Raw genomic sequence first — 25,814 nt, forward strand, 5'->3', positions numbered from 1 at the left:
AGCCTGTAGCACTGCATGGGGTTGTTGTGGCCAGTGTGCAGAACCCGGCACTTGGATGTGTTCAATCTCATGCCGTTGGATTCTGCCCATCTGTCCAGCCTGTCGAGGTCTCTCTGCAGAGCCTCTCTACCCTCCAGCAGATCAACTCTTGCCCCCAGCTTGGTGTCGTCAGCAAATTTACTGATGATGGACTCAGTGCCCTCATCCAGATCATCAATAAAGATGTTAAAGAGCACAGGGCCCAGCACTGATCCTTGGGGCACACCACTAGTGACTGGCCGCCAGCTGGCTGTGGCACCATTCACCACCACTCTCTGGGCTCGGCCCTCCAGCCAGTTCCTAACCCATCGCAGTGTGCTCCCGTCCAAGCCATGGGCTGACAGCTTGGCCAGCAGTGTGACCATTTAACCGTAAGAGTGTCACTATAACCTGGGCACTCATTCAGCGAGTTTCACTTGGGTAACACATGTACTGACAGCTCAGTATCAGCCTGGAGCCCAGCTGCTGCCTTGGGAAAAGAGGAGCAGTTGATCTCAAAGAGTAAAATGGTACTTCTACAGGGCTTTTATTAGTTAACAAAACAGAAGCCGCACAAACTCCAGCACCGGGGAAAAAAAAAATAACAAAATCGGTTTTGCTGTGGGAAACTGCACACTGCCTGCCGTCTATCCCGGGAGACAGGCCGAGGGTGCAGTACCGGCCACCGGCCCCAACGCGGCGGAAAGCAATGCACACGGCAATCCTCGACGGTCCCAGGAGGGCGGCTAAGGACAGTGGCCGGGATTTAGGGCTAAGCAGTGGAAGGCCCTGCAGTTTTCCAGACACGGGGGTCTGCCATTGCCCCCACACATGCCGCCCGCCATGCCTGGCCCGCACAGCGCCGAGCACAACCACTCTGCCACGCATGCGCCAAAGGTCTCCGCTGGGGGGGCGGAGACAGAGCCTGACGCCCCACGGCGGACTGTACCACTACGCGGTGTAGGGACGACCAAGGAAAGTTCTGCCACCGAGAATTTATTTATGAATACTCCCCGCTAGCTCCTTCCCTGGATATCTGTGTAAATAAGTGACAAGGGCAAGGATAAGCAGGGGAAGCCCGCGCTTGCTCTCCGCGCTGTCCTCTCGGGCTCCTACTTTCCCTCATCTCCCCCAGCAGTGGCGGATTGGGCGCGCCCCGCGTGCTCCCCCCTCCCGCTGCCGATGGTTGGGCCCGCTCGCACTGCCCGTGGCCCGGCGTCGTGAGTTCCCGCTCTCCGGTGTCCGCCTTCTCCCGCCCCCTCCCTCCCTTCGTGCCGGCTCGCAGCTCGCCTCGATCTCCTGCTCCCTCCCCCCGGCCCCGACTCGGTGGCCCTATGGCGTACAGTCAGGGTGGCGGCAAGAAGAAAGTCTGCTACTATTATGACGGTGAGCGAGGCCGGCGCGGGAGCGTGCGTGTGTGTGAGAATGGGGGGAGACCCTCTAAAGGCCGACTGGGGCGGCCTGTCCTCATTCCCCGCCATTATGGGCGCCCCTTCCCCCGTGGAATGAGCCCAGCCCGGCTCCATGGCGACCCGGGCCGGGGGTCCCCGCCGCCTCCACCTGCCGCGCCCCGTTCCCGCCGTCGGCCCTGCGCACTCAAGCCCCTTCGCGGAGTTAAACCCCGGGGACCGCTGGGCGAGAGGGACGGGGCGGCGGGGGCGTGATGGTGGCGGTGAGGTTGGAGTCGGGCAAGGTGTTGGTTGGGGAGCTGCCTGGCCTGCCGCGGAGCGGCTGCGGGGCCCGGTGGTGAAAGCTGTGGCTATTGTTTCCCCCCTCCTTCACGTACGTGCCCCCCTCACTCCCTCCAGAAGAAGAAAAGTTGAGACACTCCCCTTCATCCGCTCGGCACCGAGGCGTTGGAGTTGCTGCTGTGTCTAGCTCCTCCCCTGCAAAAAAAGTCTAGGCCATGTGCAGCTCCGGCCCCTGGTGATTGTTGCGCTTAGGCCTTCCCTTTCCTCTGGCTTTCATGCAGAGCTCTGGTGTGCAGAGTCCGCCTGCCCCCCCCCACCCCCCCAGCCGAGCACACATCCGAGTTGGGGTTCGGCTTGCTCGAGCCTCTGTGGTAGCAAAACACAAAAGTTGCATGCGTAGGTGTCGGAGATGAGTGACATTTGAGTTGCTTGCAGGCCCTTCCGAGTTTGCAGGCTTGGCTGATGAGGACGCAGCGACTTTTGTGATCTGCGTTGTCAGTCGCGCTGAAAAAGTACATGAGGCTTGTGCTTAGTTTCAGGTATTTGCAACAACTTGTTTTGTGGTTCTCTTTGACCACAGCTTTGAGAACTTTTCGTTTTCTTCTTGAGTTTGCATTTGTTTTCATCTCTTTTTTTTTTGTGCTGGGAGGATAAGCTTGGTGGCCAGATGAGTCAAGAGATTTGTTTGGGTTGTTGTTTTTATTTCTAATTTTAATATTTCTGCTCTTTAAAATGACTCTCATAACACTCCTTTAAGTTGGCAGCTGAGACTGGTAGGAGCCAGGAAACGGAGGTTGAGGCTGTTTGGCTGTAGCACTTTGGTGTTTTCACCATTTTGGAGATGAAGATGGATGGCTGAGCTCACTAAGATATCAAAGGTGTCTGTTGCTGCAGCAAGGCTGCTGTTTAGAAATGGCAGATCTTGTGGGGCCTGTCTTGGGTTTTTTTCCTCACCACACTAAAGGAGGCAGAGTGGTGGTTGCCGCCCCCTTCTCTTTGTTACTAGCTCTGGTTCTTTGTTCAGCCTAAAGGGGAAAGGAGGCCCCTGTTAGGGATAATTTTGGTGAGGCTGGAATCTTAGATTTCCTAGAGAAGAGGAATCACTTCTCGCCTTTTTGAAAGGAAATCTGCAGTGATAGTTTAGAAGCCTTCTTTCTGCAAATATTTGCATGGTTTGCATTTTTAATGAGTATGCATTTTCTTCTTCTTTTTTTAATAAAGTCAGGTGGCTACAGCTTACTGTAGAATGATCTCCTCTGTTTTAGTGTCATCCCTGAATTTGGGTGCTCGTTAGTATCACTCTCTTAATAGCCCGTTGGTATCACTCTCTTAATAGCCAAAAAGCAATACTGCTGAGGAGAGGGGAGAAACGAGAAGGAAGAAGTTTGGAGGTGGCAAGATAATGGCAACTTAAAAGCAGTTATAGCTCGTGTCTTGCTTGAATATGTAGCCTAGGATAAGTGCAGTTAACAATGACGTTGAGAAAAGTATCTCTTATAAAAGTGTGGTTTGTTGGTTTGCTTTTTCAAAGTGCTTTCTGTGTGACAGAAATAAAGCAGCTTTGGGAAAGGTTTTTTTAAAGCCTTTTTATTACCTATTTTTATTGCCAAAGCAAACAGTTGTTTTACATATCTTTTGAAAGCAAAGTTGTTGCAAGAAGTATATGCAGTAGATATTTCTAACTTGTTCTTCATTTGGCTGAGCATTATGTAGCTGTTGTACTGGCAAAGTCTTGACTTGAAAGTGAGGGGAATATTTGAGGCCTTAGCCCAAAAGAGAACAAAAAACCCCGAAGATACCTCAAGCACACAAGTGAAGTAGTGGTGTATCTCCCAGGATGTCATAACTGACTGGTTTTTGTCATAAATATTCCTTCATATACCCTTGCACTCTGTTTCTGTAGAAGTATGCAGTAGAAAGTGTTAAAAATCACTAAAAGCATATATGCTTATCTTCTGGGATGCATACATTCCTACATGCCTGTTGTGAAACACAGTATAAATTAGCTTGCCACTTACCAATTTTGCTCAGAGTGTATTGCTGTTAACATTTTCTGATAATTAACAGTTTTAACAGCCTTCACATTGCATCCAGAGCCAATAAACTTTGGGTAGATGGAGCTTGATTTAATTTTCTGCAATTTGTTTGTAATAGCCTGCCAGCCACATCCAGTTTGCTGAATTCACGTTGCTTGTGATCAAGTTCAGGTCAGTAATTTGGTTTGAATTTGAGCTGGTGTACTATGGGAAGAATGACAACCATACAATTATTCAGTTGTCTTATCTGAGATTTTTTTTTTTTGAGTAAATGCTTCTAGTCTTAATATATATGGCCATGGCTTAGTGAAGGCTGTTCCTCAATCTACTTAGAGATATGTTACATCTGGAGGGATATTGTAACTTTTATTTTAACTTCTTACTATGTTGCTGCAGTGGTCTTGCAGCTCGTGGCTGGGGTTCGGTGGCCTCTTCCAAACTGCATGTGTTGTACAGTTGCCCATAGCAATGGGGACAAGGCCCAGATGGTCTTTCTAACTCTCTGCTTCTGTACAGCAAAGCACAGTTCTAGAGAATCAGGGAGCAACTATCATGGTTACAGTTAATGAGTGTATTCCATGCCAGTGCACTGGCAGTATTGTTTAGGTTGCTACTTGTGCTCTACATTCATGAAAAATTTGAGAGATCTGCATCAGAATGTGGTTGGTTCCACCCAGAAAGATGAGACTAAACCTGTTTCAATTGGGCAGTATGCTACTGTGTTCAGAAAAGTATTGAAGTGCATGAGGACTTCTAGTTTATCTTCAGATGTAAGCTTTAACAGAAGTGTTTCATGGAAATTCATCAGTGCTTTGCACAGTGGTTTCTGAAGAGAAGATCAGGTGCTCAGGCTATCTGCAATACTAGTCTTGTGTGCTCGGCCTCACTGTACCCATTTCTCATACATACACATACTCTGGTTACTCTGGCATTGTGTGCAGGGCATTTTAGTTGCATTAGCGAGGGAGGTGTTCCTCACATGCTAGCTCTTGGTAAGGATGTGATACATGAAGAAGACTTCTATAGGGTTTGGAATCAGTGGATGAAATGTTTGTAACAGGAAGGGCACCTTCCTCTTCACTGAACAAAGAAGGAGAGACTTTTGACACCTTTTTGACACCATCACCACGGTGTGATGTGGTATTGGCTGGAAATCAAGTTGCTAATGAAGAAAAAGGAACCCTTTGCATACCTTTTGTTTCCCCGCCTCTGCCAGCATGCATTATCACAACAGTCCCTTGAAATGCTTTACGTACTCTTAGTACTTTTTGCTCTTGACCTGCATGGGATCAAAACTGCAGGCTTGCAGGAAGTATCTGCAAGACTCCAGGCCCTACTGCCTGACAAGAAGTGCTAATCTTCCACACAAATGCCTAAGTTAGGAGCAGGTCCAATTTCTTCTAAGTTCTTAAATTAATGATAAAATTTGGTATTTCTGTTGCTACAGAATGACTGTGGGCTAGATGTTGAGTGATTGTTTTTCTAGATAAGTTCATCTTAACTTTATATTAGCTTATATATGTTCTTTGAAGTGTCATTACTCTCCTTGTCACTTTGAAAGCTGGATCTTAGAATGCTTTGGGACTTAAAGTCTTAACTGTAATGCTTGCTTCTCTTGGTAGTTGGTGATGCTACTGCAAGCTGACATTTTCCTTTCCTCCTGAGCTGAAGTTTATGTTGAAGAGGTGACACTAAAGCTGTTCTGTAGTGCTGCTTCTTACCTCTGTAAAGGTATTTGTAAAATAGTATGATGTTGTGAAAACAGTGTTTATTGCATTCCCAGTGGACAAGGCAGAGCATGTTGGAGGATGTGGAAGATAATGTAAAAAAGTTTGAGGGAGGTGAGGTTCACTGATCCTGCCAGGAAATTTGATCAAAAAAAAAAAACCCACAAACTAAGACACAATTGTGGAGTGGTTATGGAATTCTCCAGCTGAAGGCCACTGACAATTGGACATACCTTATAGGCTTGTCTGTGTTTCCAGAAACACATGGACTGCTAGTTCTGTTTGTAATGGTTCGTGTCTTGGTAGAGTCAAAGTGGAGGCAAGAAAACTTACTGGCCTGTGACACCAGCCATTCCTTCCTTGGAAGTGAATGTCAGAGTTGTATCTCAGTTTTGTGCTTAGCTGCTCTCCAGTTTGACCAAGTTGGGCTAATCTGGATCACAAATTTCTGTTAAGATGTTGTGGATCTCTAGCAGTAGGTGTCTGGGGAGTGTTTTTGTGGATGTGGCTGCAGCAATGGATATGAAGATAACATACGGAATGTAACTGCTTGGGTTAGTAGTCAAGGGCAGTCTCAGGATGGTATCTTACAATCAGCTCCTGCAAAAGAGTAGGTTTTACTACAGCCTCTGTTGTGGTATACCATGTCTTATGTCATCAATAGCTCCTACTTCCCTTTAAGTTCCAGTTCTGTTTCTCATTACTTTTATTCTTCAGTTCTGGCCTACTATTTTCCTTACTCTTGATTTGAAACTGTGTCTTGTAGGCATCTCTGTTTTCCCACTACTCTGCTTGTAGTAAAGGTGTTAGATTTGGCCTCCTTTTTGCCCTCTGCTTCTGACATGGAACCTTCTACGGGCAGTTTGCTTTCCTCATGGCCTTTTTGAAATAGTAATCCCTTTGTAGGGCTTGGTTGATTGTAATCATCTTGTCTCATTACCTTCTGAGAATGATTCTTTTAAGCAGCAACAAAAAGTTGTTTTGTAATATGAACATTCATTTGTGTTATATTGGCAGGTGATATTGGAAACTATTACTATGGACAAGGGCATCCAATGAAACCTCACAGGATCCGAATGACCCACAACTTGCTGTTAAATTATGGCTTGTACAGAAAAATGGAGATTTATGTGAGTATAAGTAATAGAATGTTCACTGAAGTGCTTGAAATTGTTTTTAAAGGGCTCCAAGTATTCTTACACAAATAGATGGAGAGAAGTGGAAACAGAAAATACTTAAATATTGTAAGAGAGCTCTGAATACAAGTGAAGCAGTATTTTTATGATAAGCAAGGATTATAGATTATTGTCCATGTCAGGAAGAAGTGAGTTAGAATCCCAGTAGGGAATTTTGACCAGTGTTTTTATAATGGGGGAGTGGGGTGTTGGAGGGCATTGGGGTAACTGCACAAAGAGTTAATCAAGTTGTATACTGACAGCAGAGTAGTCCTTGCTTTATATTGAGCAGCACTATCAGTTTACTTGTTCTCCCTTCAAAGTAGAGTAATTGCTTTTGAGTTGTCTGTCTTGGTGAATTGTTAATTCAGAGTGCTCTGCAAAATCAGCTGTTTCTGTAACTTGTTCTTGTTGTCAGCGGCCCCACAAAGCTACTGCGGAGGAAATGACCAAGTACCATAGTGATGAATACATCAAATTTCTCCGATCAATAAGGCCTGACAATATGTCTGAGTACAGCAAGCAAATGCAGAGATGTAAGTGTCAGAATTAGGCTAAATCTGTGTGGACATGCTTTGGTATTTAGCATTGTTGAAAGCCAAAAGTATTCACCTGTCCAGAGATACAAATATAGCTTCATGGCACGGGTGGCTTAGGAAAGCACCTATACAAGAGTTACATGTACCTGCCTTTAGCTACACTGTTTTGGGGAATTTACTATCAAAAGCAGCCATCTTGGCAAAAAAAAGGGGTTTTGAGTTCATGAAAGTTTTGCTTCTGCTTTCACAGGGTCTATTCTAGGAGTGAAATAACACTCACGGACTGAAGGTTTAACGCACAGATTAAACTTCAGTTGTGAGCTGTTTGCAAAAGTGTCTTTGAAGTGTTCTAATGCAAAATCTTTCTGAAAAAGAATGGCTTTTAGAAGAGTAGATAAGGAAAAAAAAATCAATGTGTGGAAATATGTTTAAGCCAAGAAAAGGAGATGCTCATTCCTCATGGAGGGAGATAGTAAAAATTGTACATTATTAACTTTTTGCCCTTTCCATTAATTTATTTCTTTAATTATAGGAATGGGCTGAAAGTACTGTTAAGACTGCAGTAGGACAGCTATTACACCAATTGAAAAGGCAGCATTGTAACCTCTTGATGGTGCTTTATTCTCAGCAAATTATTTTTCCAAGCAATTGCGCAGTTTTAAACATAGCCTGCATCAATCAGCACTCCTTCCAAAAATTATCAAACTTCTTGCTAATGAGAAAACTAAAAGGAAGAAAAGATACTTTGGGGTCATCTTAGATTATAAAGACTTTACATTGTTTTCAGTGTTTAAAATACAGCCTGGCAAAAATGAGGCAGGGGCAGGGGGGAGCAGTTGAAATGCTGAATGAACTATGCATTACATCTATAAGTGTTATCCATGTGTATAGCAGTGCTGTTGGAATGGTGGTTTTGAAAGTCAATACATTTCTTACACAGTTAATGTTGGAGAAGATTGTCCTGTATTTGATGGCCTGTTTGAGTTCTGTCAGCTGTCAACTGGAGGCTCTGTTGGTGAGTATAGGTTGTTTGCCAGAGGTTTGGTTGCATTTATGTCAGCAACTTAAAACTTTGATAGTGTACTTAAAATTGAAGTAAATATAAGTTGATGGGGTTTATTATAAAGACATAACCATCATATATCAGTTACAGGCAGTCAAATATGAGATATTTATAGGGAACTGCTTGAGAAGGTATAGCAAAGGCCTACAAAGATGATCAGGGGACTATAACATCTCTTGGTGCAGAAAGGCTGGGGGACTTGGGGCTGTTTAGCCTAGAGAAGAGAAAACTGAGGGAGTATCTTATTCATGTTTATAAGTATATAGAAGGGTGGGTGCCAGGAGAAGTGAGGCCAGTCTTTTTTCAGTGGTGCCCCCTGACAGGACAAGAGGTAACAGGCACAGACTTGAACATGGGAAGTTCCATATAAACATAAGGAGGAACTAACTTAAGGGTGATGGAGCACTGGAACAGGCTGTCTGGATTGATGGTGGAGCCTCTGTCTCTCGAGTAATGTAAAACCCTCTTGGACACCATCCTCTGCAAATCTGCTCTGGCAGGGTGGCTGGACTAGATGATCTCCAGAGGTCCCTTCCAACTCCTACCATTCTGTGATCTCTCAAGTACCTCAGTATTGCTAGAGATCAGATCTAGGAGCAGCATATTTATAAAATGAGATACTGCTTCATATAACAGATTTCAAAGCCTTCAGAAGTTTCTGACTCCATTTCCTTTCATTTCTGTGTGGTTTTTCTTTTTTGCAGCTGGGGCAGTAAAATTGAACAGACAACAGACAGATATGGCTGTTAATTGGGCTGGAGGACTTCACCATGCCAAGAAATCAGAGGCATCTGGTTTCTGTTATGTCAATGATATCGTGCTTGCCATCCTTGAGTTACTGAAGTAAGTTTATGATGGGAACAAGATAAAATCATAGAAAATGTCAAATTCAAGTATTTAAATGTTTGAAGATAAGGATTGTAATTATTATTTCAGTGAGTTTTCATAGCCTGTGTTGAACTTGTACAGTTTCAATTAAGAATACTGCAAGCTCAGCCCAGTTTGGCTTCAGCTAGAAGTTTAAACTAAAACACAGGCAAGCTGAAAAGGTAACTAATAGGAGATAGGTTTAAATCTGATATTTAGAAGTACTTTACACAGAAGGTAGTGAAATTCTGGACCTTACTGATACAGGAGGCTGAAGGAAATGGACAGCAACACAAAGTAGGTTAAACATGGACAGGAGGTCTCTACATGAGTGTTAAAGATCCAAGCAATAACACAGCCTGTAGAATTGCCATATGCTGTAATTCTAGATGGTATGAAAGTACTTGAGGAGCAGGCTTCAGAAAATGGACAGGTTTCCATGACTTCACAAACAGTGAACCAGATAGCACACTGCTCTGGCTGATTTTGCTCCCAATCAAGGTCTAGTCATGGTTCACGCCATGGTCTAGTCATGGGGTCTGTGTTTATAGGTTGGACTCGATGATCCTCGAGGTCTCTTCCAACCTTAGTTATACTGTGATCATGCATCTATTTAGTTTCTGACTATGCCTGCTTGTTTCCTACTAATTGAGTGGTTACTAAATCAAATGGGAATGAATACTGAGGGAAGATCATGCACTGAGTTTCCTTGGATTGTTACCTGAATTAATGTGGCTGTTATGAATAAATAATGAAATAACAGCTGTGCTGCTGACTGCAGAATGAAAAATAAGAGAGGACTGATGGAAAAAATGATCATGTAATTAACTTCAGCAGTAATGTTTCACTAAAATTTAAGATCCTGAGCATTACTTGTTCTGCTTCAGGGGACTACATCCTTTCTAACAGCTCATTTCTTGCAAAAAAATAGGTATTTGACTCTTGTGAATGGAGCAGCTGAGTCAGCTGATGAGAGATGGGAGAAGCAGCTGCAATCTGGAACTGTGTTTTAAAACTGGAAAAAGTTTCTAAAACCACTAAGAAATAATAAATATTTAAAAAACAAAAATAAAAGTCTTAATGAATGTATTAAAGTGCAGCCTGTATTCAGGAGCTGCCTCTGCAGTCTAAGAAAAGCAGTATAATCTTCTGTGGGCCACTCTTGAATTTTGTGGCTTAATGTGCATGCAAAAGAAGGAAGCTTTAAAATAGTTTTGGGTTATGTTGCCATAGGAAACTGTCTAGTTCAATGTCTTAAGTGAAAAATCTTAGCCCTACTGAAACTGGGCTGCTCAGACTCACTTTCCACAGCTCTATGCAAAGCATGAATAGAACACATCTTCTGATGTTCATAGTCTTTGTTCTCTACTGAACATCCTAGGATTTAAGGGATACTTTCTGTTGTTTCCACAGCTCTGAGGCCTCAAACCACTAGTTTCTTTCTCCATCTCAAAATGTTCCGAAACTTGGCAGTATTTGAAGAAAAACTAAGCAGCAGTATAATAATTTTGTGCTACTAGTAAATCTGATACACTTGAACATAAGAATGTGCTTTTCTTTGCAAGTTGCAGAGGTGAAGAAGAAAAGTTGATGGAAAACAAATATTTCATGTTTTTTATGGGTTTATAGAACATGGGTTATGCCTGCTCCTGACACTGTGCTATTTGAAGTGTGCATTAAGATGGTTTAGTGCAGGCTTTGTTGGTAATATTGAGAGGGTAGAAAGGAGGACACAGTCTCAAACTGCACCAGGGGAGGTTTAGGCTAGATGTTAGGAAGAAGTTCTTCATAGAAAGAGAGACTGGCCATTGGAATGCACTGCCCAGGGAGGTGGTGGAGTCACCATCACTGGAGGTGCTTAGGAAGAGACTGGATGGGGTGCTTGGTGCCATGGTTTAGTTGATTAGATGGTGTTGGGTGATAGGTTGGACTCGATCTCAAAGGTCTCTTCCAACCTGGTTAATTCTATTCTAAATGCCCTGTGAAAGGGGCAGATGCAGCAGATGTGAACCACAGGAAGTGGTGTGAACACAAACACAAGGTACAGCTGCCACAGAGTGAGGCAGCTTGGAATAAATACTAAATACATTATTTATTTTGATGATAAACTTATTACTCAAACTGTACTGAGAATTCTAAGGGAATATGGTCACTTCAACCAAAATCACCAGAATTATCATAATCCTGGCTTTTGGTGTTCTTTTGAAGGCTTTTTGGTAGGTTGTTTATTTCTCCTTGTTGGGTGTCAACATATTACGACCATAACAGCTAATGAGGATTTCTCACACATTATTTTTCTTTCTAGGTATCACCAAAGAGTGTTGTATATTGATATTGATATCCATCATGGTGATGGTGTTGAAGAAGCATTTTATACCACAGATCGTGTCATGACAGTATCATTCCATAAGTACGGTGAATATTTTCCAGGCACAGGGGACCTGAGGGTAAGGTTGAACATGACATTTCATTGGGTGATTAAATTCCTTCTTATTGGCTTCATTGTAGATTCTGTTTTAGTACAAGTTACAATAACTGTCCAGTGCAGCACACGTTCAGAAAATATGTTCAAATGAAAAAGGAAAGGCTAATGGGGAAGTAAATAGTCAACTTGTCCATGAAATCAACAGCTTCACTTCTGGATGTATTGTCCTACATTTTAGTGCAAACATTAATTATATGTGGTTTATTCAGATTTTGGAAGATGTGGTGGTGTATTTATAGTGATCATCTGTACATTTCAGTTCACATACACTGAAAAGTAGCTGTATGCAGATCACGTGGCTTCAAAACTTATTTCTGCTCTTAAAATAAATTCATGTTAGAGCTTAACAGGCAAAAAGTTTCATACAGTCAAGCTTCAGCTGCAATTTGCAGTTGTTTTGTTCTTTTTGACTAGTAAGACAGCTGTCTAACTTTTGGAGTATTCCTATGGCATAAAGTGTGCTTCAAGTTCTTGTGATGCCCACTGCTGAAGAACTTTAGCATGCCTCAGAAGATTATCATCTGAGCTGGTGTAGAATCTCTGGCAAAGTTGAGAATGGAAACCTGTTTTCCTGGCTGTTCATATCAATTTTAAATAAGTTAGTAATTCTTCATGTTAGACTCTTGTCATTTAGAACAGGAAATTGTTCCACTTCCCAGCTTGCAAGAGTATTTCAGGTATTACATATTAATACATTCCTAGCTTCAGACTTTTTACATTAAACCTCTTTTTATCAGAGGCAGCCCCAGAATAAGTCCCTCCTGGTATTCACAACTTGGTACGTTAGTTTGTACATATGGGCAGTCTCATTTTTTTCTTTTAGTTGTAAAGACCAACAAAAATGCTGCTTTGGGAAAGACTTCACTGGTTTTCTACTATATCTAAATTGATCCAAAAGATTCAGGTATTTGTGTTTCTGCTAATGCTCTCAAAATGTGTACTCCTCAGTGTGCTGATGATACCCAGAGGACACAGAAGTAAATGAAAGCTGAGCTTTAAATCAGTGGGGTGCTCAGCGTTCATTTCAGTGTGCCTGTTGGAGCTAAATGTTATTAGGGTTGTTAGATTCTGTTGAACTGTGTTCTAAATGGAGGCGGGTAGATGTCAGCTGAGACTTTTCATCCATGTGGTTTAACTTGACTGGCCACAAGGTGGTAGTGGTGCTTCAAACAAAGCAGCTCAGACCAGGATGTTTATCATGACAAGCTGTTGTTGCTGAATTCGGCCACAAGTTGGTTTTTTTGAAGGGTTAGATATCTTGGCTTTTTAGAAACAGCACTTCCCGTTGACAGAGAAATTTATGGACTCTTCACCTCACCACACCCAGGACAAAGAATTTAAAGATAACACTGTTGAAATAAATAGAAGAATGTTGTGTGCTCCTGGGATCTTTATTTTTCATTTCTTTGAGCAGTGTCAGTGACAAAGAGTGCCTCAAGCATGGTAACTTTCACTCTGTGCTGCTAGCTACTATTTTGAAATGAGCGTAGCTTGCATACAGATTTCAGTAGCTTTATTGCAATTATAACATCCTTGGTGTGGGGGAAAGCTTTTTCCTATCTCCACAGCTTGTAAACCTAATTGAACTAAAGAGAGAACAAATTCTGAGAAGCCAGTGTTCCTTCTGGAGGCCAGTGTTGTGCTGCTTGCTTCTGCTCAATTTGATCTGCCATTGCTGATTATTGACATCAACTTTGACTGCCAAGTCTTGTCTTTACTTTTGTCAGTGATCTCCATTCAAGCCTGTTTCTGTAAGTTTTCAGTTAGTTGGTCCAGTTAGCTCATCAGGTTATGCTTATTTGATGAGGAGCAAATAATAGGCTGATTCTTTTTAAGGGGACATACATATTCCTTCAAGGGATTTTTCCTTTCTACCTTTTTCTGCAGCTAGATCTTCAGCTTGTGTTTGGAGCAAAGAGCACTGAAAACATGCATATCACCTTGCAGCTCTTGGTTTTCCTTAACTATTTTGATCAGACTAAACTGATCAGTTATGGTTTTGTCTTAAATCTTTTAGTTAAAAAAAGAGTAAATATACTTGCTGCAGATTTAGTCTTGAGTATAGCCCATACACTCCAAAATGTTATGGGAGAACAGGAATCAAGTAAGCTACTTGGCCTCTTTTCTCTCACAGACATGAATAGTGGTACAAAATAGTTCAGCAGACTTGTGCAGACTTGTTTCCATGCTCACATTATGTGCTTCTATATTTGTAGTGAAGCATTTGTCATCTTTGCTTATAGGACATTGGTGCTGGAAAAGGCAAATACTATGCTGTCAACTTTCCAATGAGAGATGGTATAGATGATGAATCTTATGGACAGATATTCAAACCAGTGAGTACTACTTTGTTATGTCATTAAGCTCTCTAGAAAGATAGTAACTTCATTCATCATGTGAATTAATGACTTGCTGTTTTGTATTAATCATAGATTATATCCAAAGTAATGGAGATGTACCAGCCCAGTGCTGTGGTATTACAGTGTGGAGCAGATTCACTGTCTGGTGACAGGCTGGGATGCTTTAATCTTACTGTTAAAGGTAAGCAGAAAAGTGTTTGTAACTTTTTATTTAATAGACACATCTACCTTCATACTATTGTTCAAGACACTTGCATGATGAGGACTAGAGTCCATTACTACAATTAGTTGTCTCTTCTGTCCCTCTAGAAGAGTTAAGCAGCTTGGTTTTCTGTGTTCTTCCGAGCCACTCAAGTGATTCCCTTTCTTCTGTGCACAGACTTTTTGTGGCTTTTAAGCAGAGTTCTGGAATGACAGAACAAAAGCAGTTGTCCTCCAGCAACACTAATGGGCAGTAGCAACATTAGTGGGTCACTCAGGACCACAGAAACTAAACATCATACACCTTCTTGGGCATAAAATCAGTATTAATGAAACGAGAATACTCGCTGCCTTGTTAAGCTTAGAGTGGTGTTTGTGATACTGAGCCTTATGTTAATGTCAATTTTTATTAGCTTTCATAGAATTAATTTATTTCAGTATTACATAACAGCTCTACCCCAAAAAGTGTGATTCTCAAAATTGGGATCACAGTATAACTTGGGTTGGAAAGGACCTCGAGGATCATCGAGTCCAACCTATCAACACAGACCCCAAATGTTAATTCAGCAAACAGCATAACTGCTGCCATTATGATCAATTTTTGCTACTATTCTTTGAGTTGCTATTTTGAGTCTGTTATTTTTAATTAAATTATGAAATACTTCATATGTATTGAACTTGGTTTCTAAGTCTTGAGTCCAGCTTGTTGGAATCATTCCTTAGTTTTCTTGGGTTTGTGTTTTCCTAATGAGGCAATTAGAGTCTCTCTCAGGTCTGCAGTCTTTCAGGGTTCTTTTCTTGATTTGCACCAGGTGCCAAAGCTACTTCAGTTGCCCATACAGCTCAGATTTTTTTCCATCTTGCATATCTTGGAAACCAAGAGAGCTGCTGCCTCCTACAGATGTCTTTCAGTATGCTGTATCTCCCTGGAGTGTGTATTGTCTTGGCACCAGCTCAACCTGTAAGCAAGACTTAGCAACCTCTAATACAGGTTCAAGTTGAGAAGCAAAAAGGACCAAGTACTGATTTTTCCATTCCCCCTTCTTCCCCCCTTGCATCTGACCAAGAAATTTGCCCTAGGTTTGTCACTTCGGGTTGGTATCAGTTATGAAAAGACACAATGCTTAACTTTCTAAGATCATTTCAGAGCAGCTGTGCTAGACCATCATGCAAAGTCTTTGAAGACTGGGGTGGATGTTATGCAGTGTACTTTGTACCTTTCTGACTTGCTCTGAGGTTCTGCTTAGCTCTAGGGGAAGACAGTTCGGTTTTACCCGAATCAATCCGATTCTTCCTTGATAATTGTGATTGCATATGTCTGATGAAATAGTTCATTATGTATTTTGCTGCTCAGTAGATATTTAGCATGTATTGTCAACTTGTTCATGTGTTTGACAGGTCATGCTAAATGTGTGGAGGTTGTAAAGACTTTTAACTTGCCACTGCTGATGTTGGGAGGAGGAGGATACACTATTCGTAACGTTGCTCGATGCTGGACATATGAAACTGCTGTTGCCTTAGATTGTGAAATTCCTAATGGTAAGTGTTAATACCTAAATTATTACCTAAATTATTTTTTAAAGAAATAATAGCAAGAGTTAACAGATAGTAAATACTTCTCTAACTGCAATGCATTGCTTCAGAATAAAATGTAGAAAGTCATTGTTAGGATTTAGCCAAGAAACTTTCAGTAGCTTACTCACTAAAACTTCATGCATTTGGAGTGTTTTTTTTAATGCCTTTGCAAAAGATTTAAATGATTGGCCCATTTTTGGAAAATACAGAACTTGTAATATTTGTGGAAACATCCTTGTAACTATTTTTAACAGGAATGTCATCAGTATGATAAAATATGTACTGCAACGTAGACCTGGTCCTTACAGACATGGTTTTCGTAAGACCTTACAAGTATCCACTTTACATAGTAAAACATCAGTCATAGGTACAATGAAGAAACACTTCAAAGTCACTGTGAAAGTATATTCCAGTCTTCCATTTGGCCTCATTTTAGCTAGGCAAGCTATCTTAAAGGAAAAAAAAAAGGTAAAACAAACAAAAAGCTTTAGTAGTTTCTTTTGAATAGCTGAATAGCAGAGTGATTTCTCTGCCGAAGATCCCCAAAGATCCTGTGCTCCCTTCTGGCCAAGCATACTTTTGGCCATGTTTTTGGAATGCCTTCTCATGAAAATCAGTTATTTGGACTGGCTTGCACATCAGTCACTGGCAGTTTTCATATTGGGCTGTAGCTTTTGCTGATAACCTTTTGCTGTTCAAGTATCTCTCGCTGGATTCATAGCGTTTCCGTTTGGCTTCAGTGGAATGCTGCTTGGTGGTGAGAAAAGAATATTTGGACAGTACCTTTCAAAATGTGTATTTTTCTGTCTTGCATGTCAATATATATTCTTTGTCAGCCAAAGCTTGGAAACAGTAGTATCTCCTTATGTTGGGACTTTTTTCCATTATCATGTCCCATTCAGTGAACACATTTATATGATGCTTTTTGGATTTCTCTGGTTTTTTTTAACATTCCTCTCAAATTTGTGGGTCTCTGTCACCTCTGATCTGTTCTGAGAAGTAACAGTGCATTTCTAAATGTCACAATAGCAACTTAATCTTCCCATCTCTTTTCTGTCCACCTAACAAGATCACTTATCCTGTAATAACCTTAAATGAAGACACAACACAAGTTCAATTAGAAGTGGATTTCAGTGTCTTATTTCTAAAAGGTTCTATGGGGATTTCTTACTACTTTTACTTTGTCTGGAAAGATACAGTCCTATTCCATGTAAAATACCATGTTTGCCTGGATATACAGTATCATAGTATCAGTCAGGGTTGGAAGGGACCACAAGGATCATCTAGTTCCAACCCCCCTGCCATGGGCAGGGACACCCCACACTACATCAGGCTGGACAGAGCCTCATCCAGCCTGGTCTTAAACACCCCCAGGGACGGGGCCTCGACCACCTCCCTGGACAACCCATTCCAGGGCTTCACCACTCTCATGGTGAAGAACCTCCTCCTCACATCCAGCCTGAATCTCCCTGCCTCCAGCTTCATTCCATTGCCCCTAGTCCTATCACTACCTGAGATCCTGAGAAGTCCTTCCCCAGCCTTCCTGTAGGCCCCCTTCAGATACTGGAAGGTCACAATTAGGTCACCTCAGAGCCTTCTCTTCTCCAGACTGAACAGCCCCAACTCCTTCAGTCTGTCCTCATAGGAGAGGTGCCCCAGCCCTCATCAACTTTATTTTGGTGATAATATGTTCCAGTCAGGGGACCACTAACTGTCAAAATACACAAAGTGGGAGCAGGGGAAGGGGCAGGCCAGGGCATCACTGAAGCACTGTGTGGCACTGACTTGATATTAAAGTAGCTGTGATCTTCAGCCTGGAAATACACACTGTGTGTTTGACTGAAGGAGTATTTTGGATGGTTCACCTAGTTCTTGCAGGCTAACTCTGAAAACTGCTATCAGAAGTCATCACTTGATCTGTTTTCTGCAGAAGTAACTTTTTTTAACTCCTTCATGTTCCTTACATGTTGCAGTGTATGTTCCAATGTGATTATGGTAGAGTTTGCTTTGTATTTGCAAAACAAAATTAAATCCACAGTGGGAAGCTTTCAAAGAAGAGCACTGAACAGTTCAGACAGCAGGTTTGGTGTTGCTTACCTGAATGCCTCAGGTCTGATCGCTCTCTGTCTGCAATCTTGTCAAGGCCACTGTTGTATTTAAAACATTTCCAACCTTTTTTTTGGGGTCACAAAGTTGTCTTTTTGTGGTTTGGTTTACAGAGTTGCCATACAATGACTACTTTGAGTATTTTGGACCAGACTTCAAGCTTCATATTAGTCCTTCGAATATGACTAATCAAAATACACCAGAATATATGGAGAAGATCAAGTAAGTAATGATGACACTTACCCATCAAGCAGGTCACATTTCTCCAGAGCTTTAGCTTGAAGGCTCTATGCCTTCCCTTGTTGAACAGTAAAAGTTAGTACTGAATATCTCTGACATTTTAAATTGCTGTCAGAAGAGGGATGTTTGAGATGTCTGCTCCTACAACAGTCTATCTTATGAAGTCCTGCAACTATCAATATGAAAATTCAAGTCTCAGCTTGGCTTTTTCACTTTTTCCAGCAGCTAGAGCCATGAATGTTTTGCTTGGCTTCCCCTTCTAATGTTGTAGAAAGTTTATCTTGCCAGGAAAGAAGCTGGTAGGTATGCTGTGATGATTAGGATTTCTGATTTCCAGCTCTGTGTCTAAACATGAACTGAGGCTGTCATTCTTTGTAGCTGCCAGCTGTGAAAGTGAAAAGTCACATGTGAGCTTGGGACATCCCAACATGGAACCATGGTGCTGAGTGTGCAGGCAATTGAGTGAGTGTGGTTTGACAAATCCACAAGGTTTGAGAAATGCTCATTGCCAGGCTTTAACAGATAGGTGGTGTGGTGGTTTCACCCACCACAACAACTATCACAGGTGTTTTTAGCCTATGCCACTTTTGGTACTTGGTTTATTCTGCCTTACATCCTGAAGTTTTGATTGTAAACAAGTTTTTTTAACTTCAGGGATGGAGTAATGCATGCCAACAATCAATTCTGTACTCTACTGATAAGAGACAGTTGGTTAGCCTGAAGTACTCCTTGCCTGCCATAGCTTATCCCTGCTCTGGATTTAAAAGAATAAACCCTCAGCCTTGCCCCAAGTTTAACAGGCTGTTAATGGTAGACAGAAGTTCTTTTGGTTACTGGAAACAGCTGAATAAGGATTTAAAACAAATTCTGTAAGCTTGCTACTGCTGTTACAACATGTAAAGCTGTCAAACTGCAAATTTCACCAAAGCAGTTACTATTGTAACTTTTGAAGTGGGTGATGTATAGACTGTGATTGGTGCTCATGAGACAAATATAGAAATCACAGTCAAATGAAGGGGGTTTAGCTTTTAATCATCTGCAAGGGGGAAGAACCCAACCTATTGTTCATTGATAACATTCCACAGCATTTCACTGTACTAGTGTAGTGCTCCAGCTGGTGATCTGCCAGGCTGCTTGCTGTGGATTGAGCTTCCATGGTGCAAGTAGGCTGCAAAACTTTAATGACACATCCCTGGGTACAAATTGCATTTTCCATTGACAGAGCTAAAATCTAACATCTTCATGCTAGCACCAAGAAGAGCAATGGCCCATCATTTCAGAGAATCCTTCAGTTAGTTGTATGCTTTCCCAAAGACTTAGCTTGGGGGACCCCCTGGGTTGGCAAAACTGATTTGTCAGGTCACAACTTGAACAGAGGCAAAGACATTAAGGATTCCAAAAAAGCACCAACTTCACTTGGTGCCATGGTTTAGTCATGAGGTCTGTGGTGACAGGTTGGACTTGATGATCTCTTCCAACCTTGGTGATTCTGTGATTCTCTTTAGCTCTTCAAATTGTGCAGAAGGATACTAAGATAGTTTTTAAAATGCTTTCTGTCTGTTGGGATTTCTTTTGGAATGCTAGTTTTGAGTCCCAAGAAAAGTCCAGTGCCTTTCCTGTTCCTGCATGGAGTCCTTTGGAGTGCTTGAAGCTGCTTAGACAGGAGAAAGCTGCTTTCTGTTCTCCCTGAAACAGCCAATAAGGAATCTTCCCAAATCGGTCATGTTTGATTCTGACATCATTGCTGCACACAGCTGGGAAGTCTTTGTGCTTTTAAGTGTCTGACTTTCCATCTTTGAAACTAGAGGATAGTTTATTATCCAGCTTAATACTCCAGCTTCCTACAGAGTGATAGTTGGCTCAGCCCAGGTGGGCAGTGTTTAGGCAGCCCTTGTGAGGAGCTGAAGATTGAAGTTGATGGACCTAAGTGTTTGAAAAGTTCAAAGAAAACGATCTTCAAGTGCACTGTGGGTACTAACGATCTGTTAGAGATGGAAACTCTGAACTTGACACACCTTTTTATGAAGAAAGAGGGGGAAAAAAGTAAATGAAACCATGACTGAAGCAAAGCAGGTGACCTCTGAATGCAGAGCTGTCAGAATTGAATGCCAAATGCAGGGCGGTCTGTGGAGTCCTAACTTGTGTTTGTCTTCTGCTACTTGCAGGCAGCGCTTATTTGAAAACCTCCGCATGTTACCTCATGCCCCTGGTGTGCAGATGCAGGCCATTCCTGAGGATGCTGTTCATGAAGACAGTGGAGATGAGGATGGAGAAGACCCAGACAAACGCATTTCTAGTAAGGAAGACCTTTTCATGGTAGAGCATGTCCCAAGTAGAGTCCTTTGAGATGTATTTGTTCAGCACCGTAGTCCTGCTAGTGAAGTGTTGGAGGCCTGGCAGCTGGGGCTTTTTTTTGCCTGAGTAAAAGAATTTGCCACTTCCATGCAAATTTGCCCATTTTGTGCATATTTGTCAGATTTGTCTGCCAGTTTTACTGTTCTTAAGGTGCCAGCTCTGTTCTTAAGGAGGGATGTGTGCACAGACCTAAAGCTGTTGAAGCGGTCTAAACATCTGCTGATGGAACATGAGTGTTTGCATCTTGGTCAGGGTTGGTCTCTTCTCCCAAACAACCACCAACAGAACAAGAGGACACAGGCTCAAAGCTGCACCAGGGGAGGTTTAAGCTGAATGTTAGGAAGAGGTTCTTCCCAAAAAGAGTGATTGGCCATTGGAATGTGCTGCCCAGGGAGGCGGTGGAGTCACCATCACTGGAGGTGTTTAGGAAGAGACTGGATGGGGTGCTCGGTGCCGTGGTTTAGGTGATTAGATAGTGTTGGATGATAGGTTGGACTCGAAGGTCTATTCCTATTCTATTCTACAGTCTTGCCTATTGCAGTACTTAACTAGATACCCCAGAAATCTCAGATTAATTAAAGGAATACAGGAATTTGCTTCTGTCTTTTGCTGTTCACAAAGCATTGTTCCCCCTTGATGTACAGTGGGATATTGTGTTATCCAAAAGTGTTCTTTATCTGCTTTTTTGTTATGGAGCAGCACTGCCCTTCACTTTACTACCCTTAGCCATTGTCTGGACTGGGAGTTGTTCTTGTTTATCAGCTGTAGCTAGGAGTTTCCTGCTACACTTAACCTGTGGTGATTGGAATAATTGTGTAACCTCTTGCTGGTGCACTGTCCATCCTCTGAACTGTTGAAATCATACTGTTTTCTGCTGTGATTGATATGAATTTGATTTGATCCATGTCAAAATACTCTCACCCTCCCACTGCCCCTCTGTAAAGCTATTCGCAGAAGTCGCTGTGAGAGTCCCAGAGTATTCTGAATTGATAATGCTTTCATTCATCAACATTCAATGATTGTGGTGTATTATTACTCACTCTTAATTTGATAGCTCTTCTTTATTAGGCTTATTGTACTTGGACTTGCTGCTCAATTAATTTCATGCCTCTGACCCCTAGTCCGAGCCTCTGACAAGCGCATCGCCTGCGATGAAGAGTTTTCGGATTCTGAAGACGAAGGGGAAGGTGGACGACGAAATGTTGCAGATCATAAGAAAGGAGCAAAGAAAGCCAGGATAGAGGAAGACAAAAAAGAGACAGAGGACAAGAAAGCAGGTAGGACCCCGGTGTCGTTTCATCCTGTGTTTTAGAGCTGCCAGGAGCAAGATGTGGGGTTTGTTACCAGTTAATTAGCTGTTGAGATGATGGTTTCTCTTTTTCCATCCTATTTAAAGCATCTCTCTTAAGTGAATCGCTTTCAAGATACAGCCATTCACACTAGAACAGTATTTTCACCCAAGGATTATTGTTGCTTCCCCAGAATCTTAAAATCTTAGAGCCAGGGACTTGTGTAGCTTAATGAAAACAGACCTAAAGTGGGTTCTTGATTTAAATCCATTAGAGCAGGATTTTGTTGCTGTTCTCTCTTGTGGGGTAAGCCAGCTGGTTCTCCCTGAAACCAGAAGCTGGATAGGGGTCTGGGGGTAATGTAATTCTAAGAGCTCTTGACTTTTCCAAGAACAGGCTACGTCTTAGGGCTACAAGGGTATCACAAGGAACTCTGGGGAAATCCAAGGCTCATTACTGCATCCCTTCATTATGGCCAGTCAAGAGAGACTTGCCTTGAGGTGTTTTGTGCATTGTGCCCAAACCACTGTTTTAGAGGGATTCATTTAACACTGTACATTAATATGGAACCAGTGGCTGCTTTTAAAAGCTACTTCCTCCTGGCTAGGAGTGTGTACCAAAAAATGTGACTTGGGCCTGCTGTTTCTCTTCTAAGATGTTTTGAGGTTTTCTGGATGTATTTAAAACCTTGTTCTTTTTCAGATGTTAAGGAGGAGGATAAATCCAAGGACAGCAGTGGTGAAAAGACAGATGCCAAAGGGTAAACACTAATTAATTAATTGTGAATGCCCCCTTTTTGAAAAGTGCTTTATTAAATCAGTCTCTACAACTACCTGAAGGGAGGTTGTAGACAGGCGGATGATGGTCTCTTCTCCCAGGCAGCCAGTACCAGAACAAGAGGCCACAGTCTCAGGCTGTGCCAGGGGTGATTCAGGTTGGATATTAGGAAGAAGTTCTATACAGAGAGAGTGATTGCCCATTGGAATGGGCTGCCCAGGGAGGTGGTGGAGTTGCCGTCATTGGAGGTGTTCAGGAGGAGACTTGACGGGGTGCTTGGTGCCATGGGTTAGTTGTTTGGGTGGGTTGGATTGGTTGATGGGTTGGACACGATGATCTTGAAGGTCTCTTCCAACCTGGTTTGGTTTATTCTAAATAAAGGTTTATTCTAAATATTTTCAGTTCTCTAGAGGTCATGTTCAGTTCCTCATGGAGCTAAACATTTTACCACTTGTGACAGCAGAAATTACATTTCTACCCCAGTCAGGAAAAGAGAGAATGAAAACTGAGCAGTTTATGTCTTGCCTTTGTACAGAGCAAAATCAGAGCAGCTCAGCAACCCTTGAACAAAACGCAGCCTCTCCTCGAGTTGCAGACCATAATGCTAGAGCTGGAGAATACCTGGAAGAAGAGGAGGTTTTGTATTGAGAGAGAGAGACAGAGACTGCTGGTTTCATTTTGTACTATTTGGCATGGACTGTATTTATTTTCAAACGGCTTTACTCTGGTTTTTGGCAAGTGGTATTGTGAGTTTTCTTCTTTACGAGGCAGAAATTCCTTTCTTCACCATGCTTTATGTCATAGTATTTAAAAGGAAAAAAAAACAACAAATGGATGTGAGTTTATGTTAAATGTCTAAACTGATCTATTAAAGTAATTTGCCTTTCCTGAGCTGATTTTACCTTTTTTGTAATTTTATCTTTATTAAAAAAAAAAAAAAAATAAAATGCTACTTGCTTTGTCTTTTGTCCATTACTGAACTGCAAAGAGGAGAGACTGTCTGGGAATCCACCAGGTTTATCTGGGAGTAGATTTAAATAGACAGCTGGTGAACATAAGATCAGCTGTGTAACACCTTAACCTTTCCCCACTTTCTTTTCTCTCCCTCCCCCCCTCCTCTTTCCCCACTTTCTTTTCTCTCCCTCCCCCCCTCCTCTTTCCCCACTTTCTTTTCTCTCCCTCCCCCCCCTTTTTCCCCCTTTCTTTTCTCTCTTTCCCCCCCTTCCTTTTTCCCCTTTCTCTTCTCTCTTCCCCCCCCTTCCTTTTTCCCCTTTCTCTTCTCTCTTCCCCCCCTTCCTTTTTCCCCTTTCTCTTCTCTCTTCCCCCCCCTTCCTTTTTCCCCTTTCTTCTCTCTTCCCCCCCCTTCCTTTTTCCCCTTTCTTCTCTCTTCCCCCCCCTTCCTTTTTCCCCTTTCTTTTCTCTCTTCCCCCCCTTTCTTTTTCCCCTTTTTTTTCTCTCCCTCTTCCCCTCCTTTTTCCCCAAGGAAAAAGCTGGATGTTAGTAAATTGCCCTGCAGAATTTTACATGCTTCATCCCTCTAAAGGGAAAGGTTTTAAACCCAGTTAAGGTGGCACCTTCTCATCAGCCCAAATAGTCTAAAGCATGGGCAGCACCACCAGCAGCAGCCCATGACTCCGTGTGTGCACAGTGCATGAGAGAGGCCACTGCTCACTTTGTAACTGGTACTGGAATCACAGCTTTGTGGGTTTTAGAAGAGCTTTGTGCTGTGTTTGACTGGTAGGATGAGGACTAAGCACCACTACAGTGCTGTGCTGCTCTGCAAACTCTGGTGAAGCTCTCTTGTATGTAATGAAAAAGCCTTGCTCAGCCTTCAGAAGCAGTCCAAGGAGAGCAATTTGGGTCTCTGTTCAGCCTGAATTTTACTTTCTCTTATTTACCCCACACAGGCTGGTGTTCCTTAGCCTGGGCTGCATGCAGAGGACAGCTTTAAGACTCCCATAAGCTCCTAAACTGATTTAGTTTAGAAACCCACTTCATTCTTCGTGCCTTTCCCTGAAGCTATGTTTGCCATATCAGGGAGAAGCAAGCTTGGATGAAATAAAGCCAGCTGCTGGTTTCTATAAAGTTTGACAAAAGCATTTTCTGTTCTGTTTACCTTATTGGATGCTGCTTATTCCCACATGGATGGTGCCTTAAGTTCTAAAATGATGGGTTAGATTTCAGAAATGAGCTGTATTGGGTGCTTCATCCAAAGGAGCCATTTGGGATTTGATGCTGAGAGGCAGATAAACGGTTCTGCAGAGCTGCACCTCCAAATGAAAGTTGCTCTGAAGAGCCTGAAGGTCTTGCAGCCTCTAAATGGATGAAGTGAAATTTTGGGATGTGAGTTAAGCCTTTATGTGACAGTTACAATGATGACTTACTATGTATGTGCCTTTTTCTGGTGCCCCTGTGCTGCAGGATGACATGAAAAAAGGTTTCCAGCACTGTTACAAATCTACTTCAGTAAGGGTTGGCTGTTTCCTTTTCTCAGATTGGGAAGTTTCTCTTCTGAAAGCAAGCTGGGAGAACTGTAATGCAGGCCTTGGCACATCCCTATCATGCACGTTGTCAGTGTGTGGTAAGCATGTCTAGGCACGCTACAAAGAAGCAACAGTGCATGATAGCAGGGCTGGTTTGGCTCTTTGAAGCCGGGAGTGATACAAACCCTTGACAAACAGTTAGGATACCTCCTGCAGGGACAAGCGTTGAGACAGACTGCGTCTAAAGGCGTGTCTCTTAGAACACATTGGCCTGAAAAGACCTTGCTCGGCTTTCGGTAGCAGTCTTGCCAAGACAGAGTTCAGCTCAGTCTGATTTAAAATTAGGTCTCAGGTAGGCTGAGCTTGTGTATGAATTAAACAAAGCTTTTGAGGTGCTGGCTGAAAGCCTCCCAGCGGCAGGCACTTGAACTCTAAGACTGAAACTAAGATATGTGATAAAAAGGAAATAGAAGGAAAACTTGTTGCTGGACACATCAGAGGGTCCAACAACAGGACTCTCGGTCCTAGAGACTGTTTTATCAGTCTCCTCCACCACAGCAGTCTCATTTGTGCTTGTTTGAAAACAAGCAGGTCTTGGCTGCAGTCTCAACCAATGCATTTCCTACTCAAGCTCTCCAACAAGAGGATATGGGAGTTACCAGGAGTACTGAGCCCACCAAGAAGGGCCTTTGGGTATGTTATTTATGGAGTTTCAGATGTTGCAATGTCAGGTATGGTGCACTCCCCTGTTCCCTTTCTTTCAGTGGATCACTTCTATCTGTGGAACGTCACGCAGCCTAGTTCTGCTCCATGTGAGCTGGTGGGCA

At 42.5% G+C, this 25,814-nt stretch overlaps 1 protein-coding gene across 1 annotated transcript; it reads left to right on the top strand.

Annotated features, from left to right (window-relative positions):
• Positions 1 to 1,263: 1,263 nt before the first annotated feature.
• On the top strand, positions 1,264 to 23,331 carry HDAC2 (histone deacetylase 2). Its single transcript, XM_068168094.1, has 14 exons — positions 1,264 to 1,404; positions 6,490 to 6,602; positions 7,066 to 7,183; positions 8,127 to 8,201; positions 8,954 to 9,092; positions 11,422 to 11,563; positions 13,845 to 13,937; positions 14,034 to 14,142; positions 15,561 to 15,701; positions 17,957 to 18,065; positions 20,249 to 20,379; positions 21,560 to 21,715; positions 22,430 to 22,487; positions 23,040 to 23,331. The coding sequence occupies exons 1-14, from the start codon at positions 1,353 to 1,355 to the stop codon at positions 23,068 to 23,070; spliced, it is 1,467 nt and encodes a 488-aa protein (XP_068024195.1). The 5' UTR covers positions 1,264 to 1,352; the 3' UTR covers positions 23,071 to 23,331.
• Positions 23,332 to 25,814: the final 2,483 nt, after the last annotated feature.

The sequence above is a fragment of the Melanerpes formicivorus genome, unplaced genomic scaffold, assembly GCF_026170545.1.
Source record: "Melanerpes formicivorus ecotype bairdi unplaced genomic scaffold, bMelFor1.0.p_v2 SCAF_131, whole genome shotgun sequence".
NCBI lineage: Eukaryota > Metazoa > Chordata > Aves > Piciformes > Picidae > Melanerpes > Melanerpes formicivorus.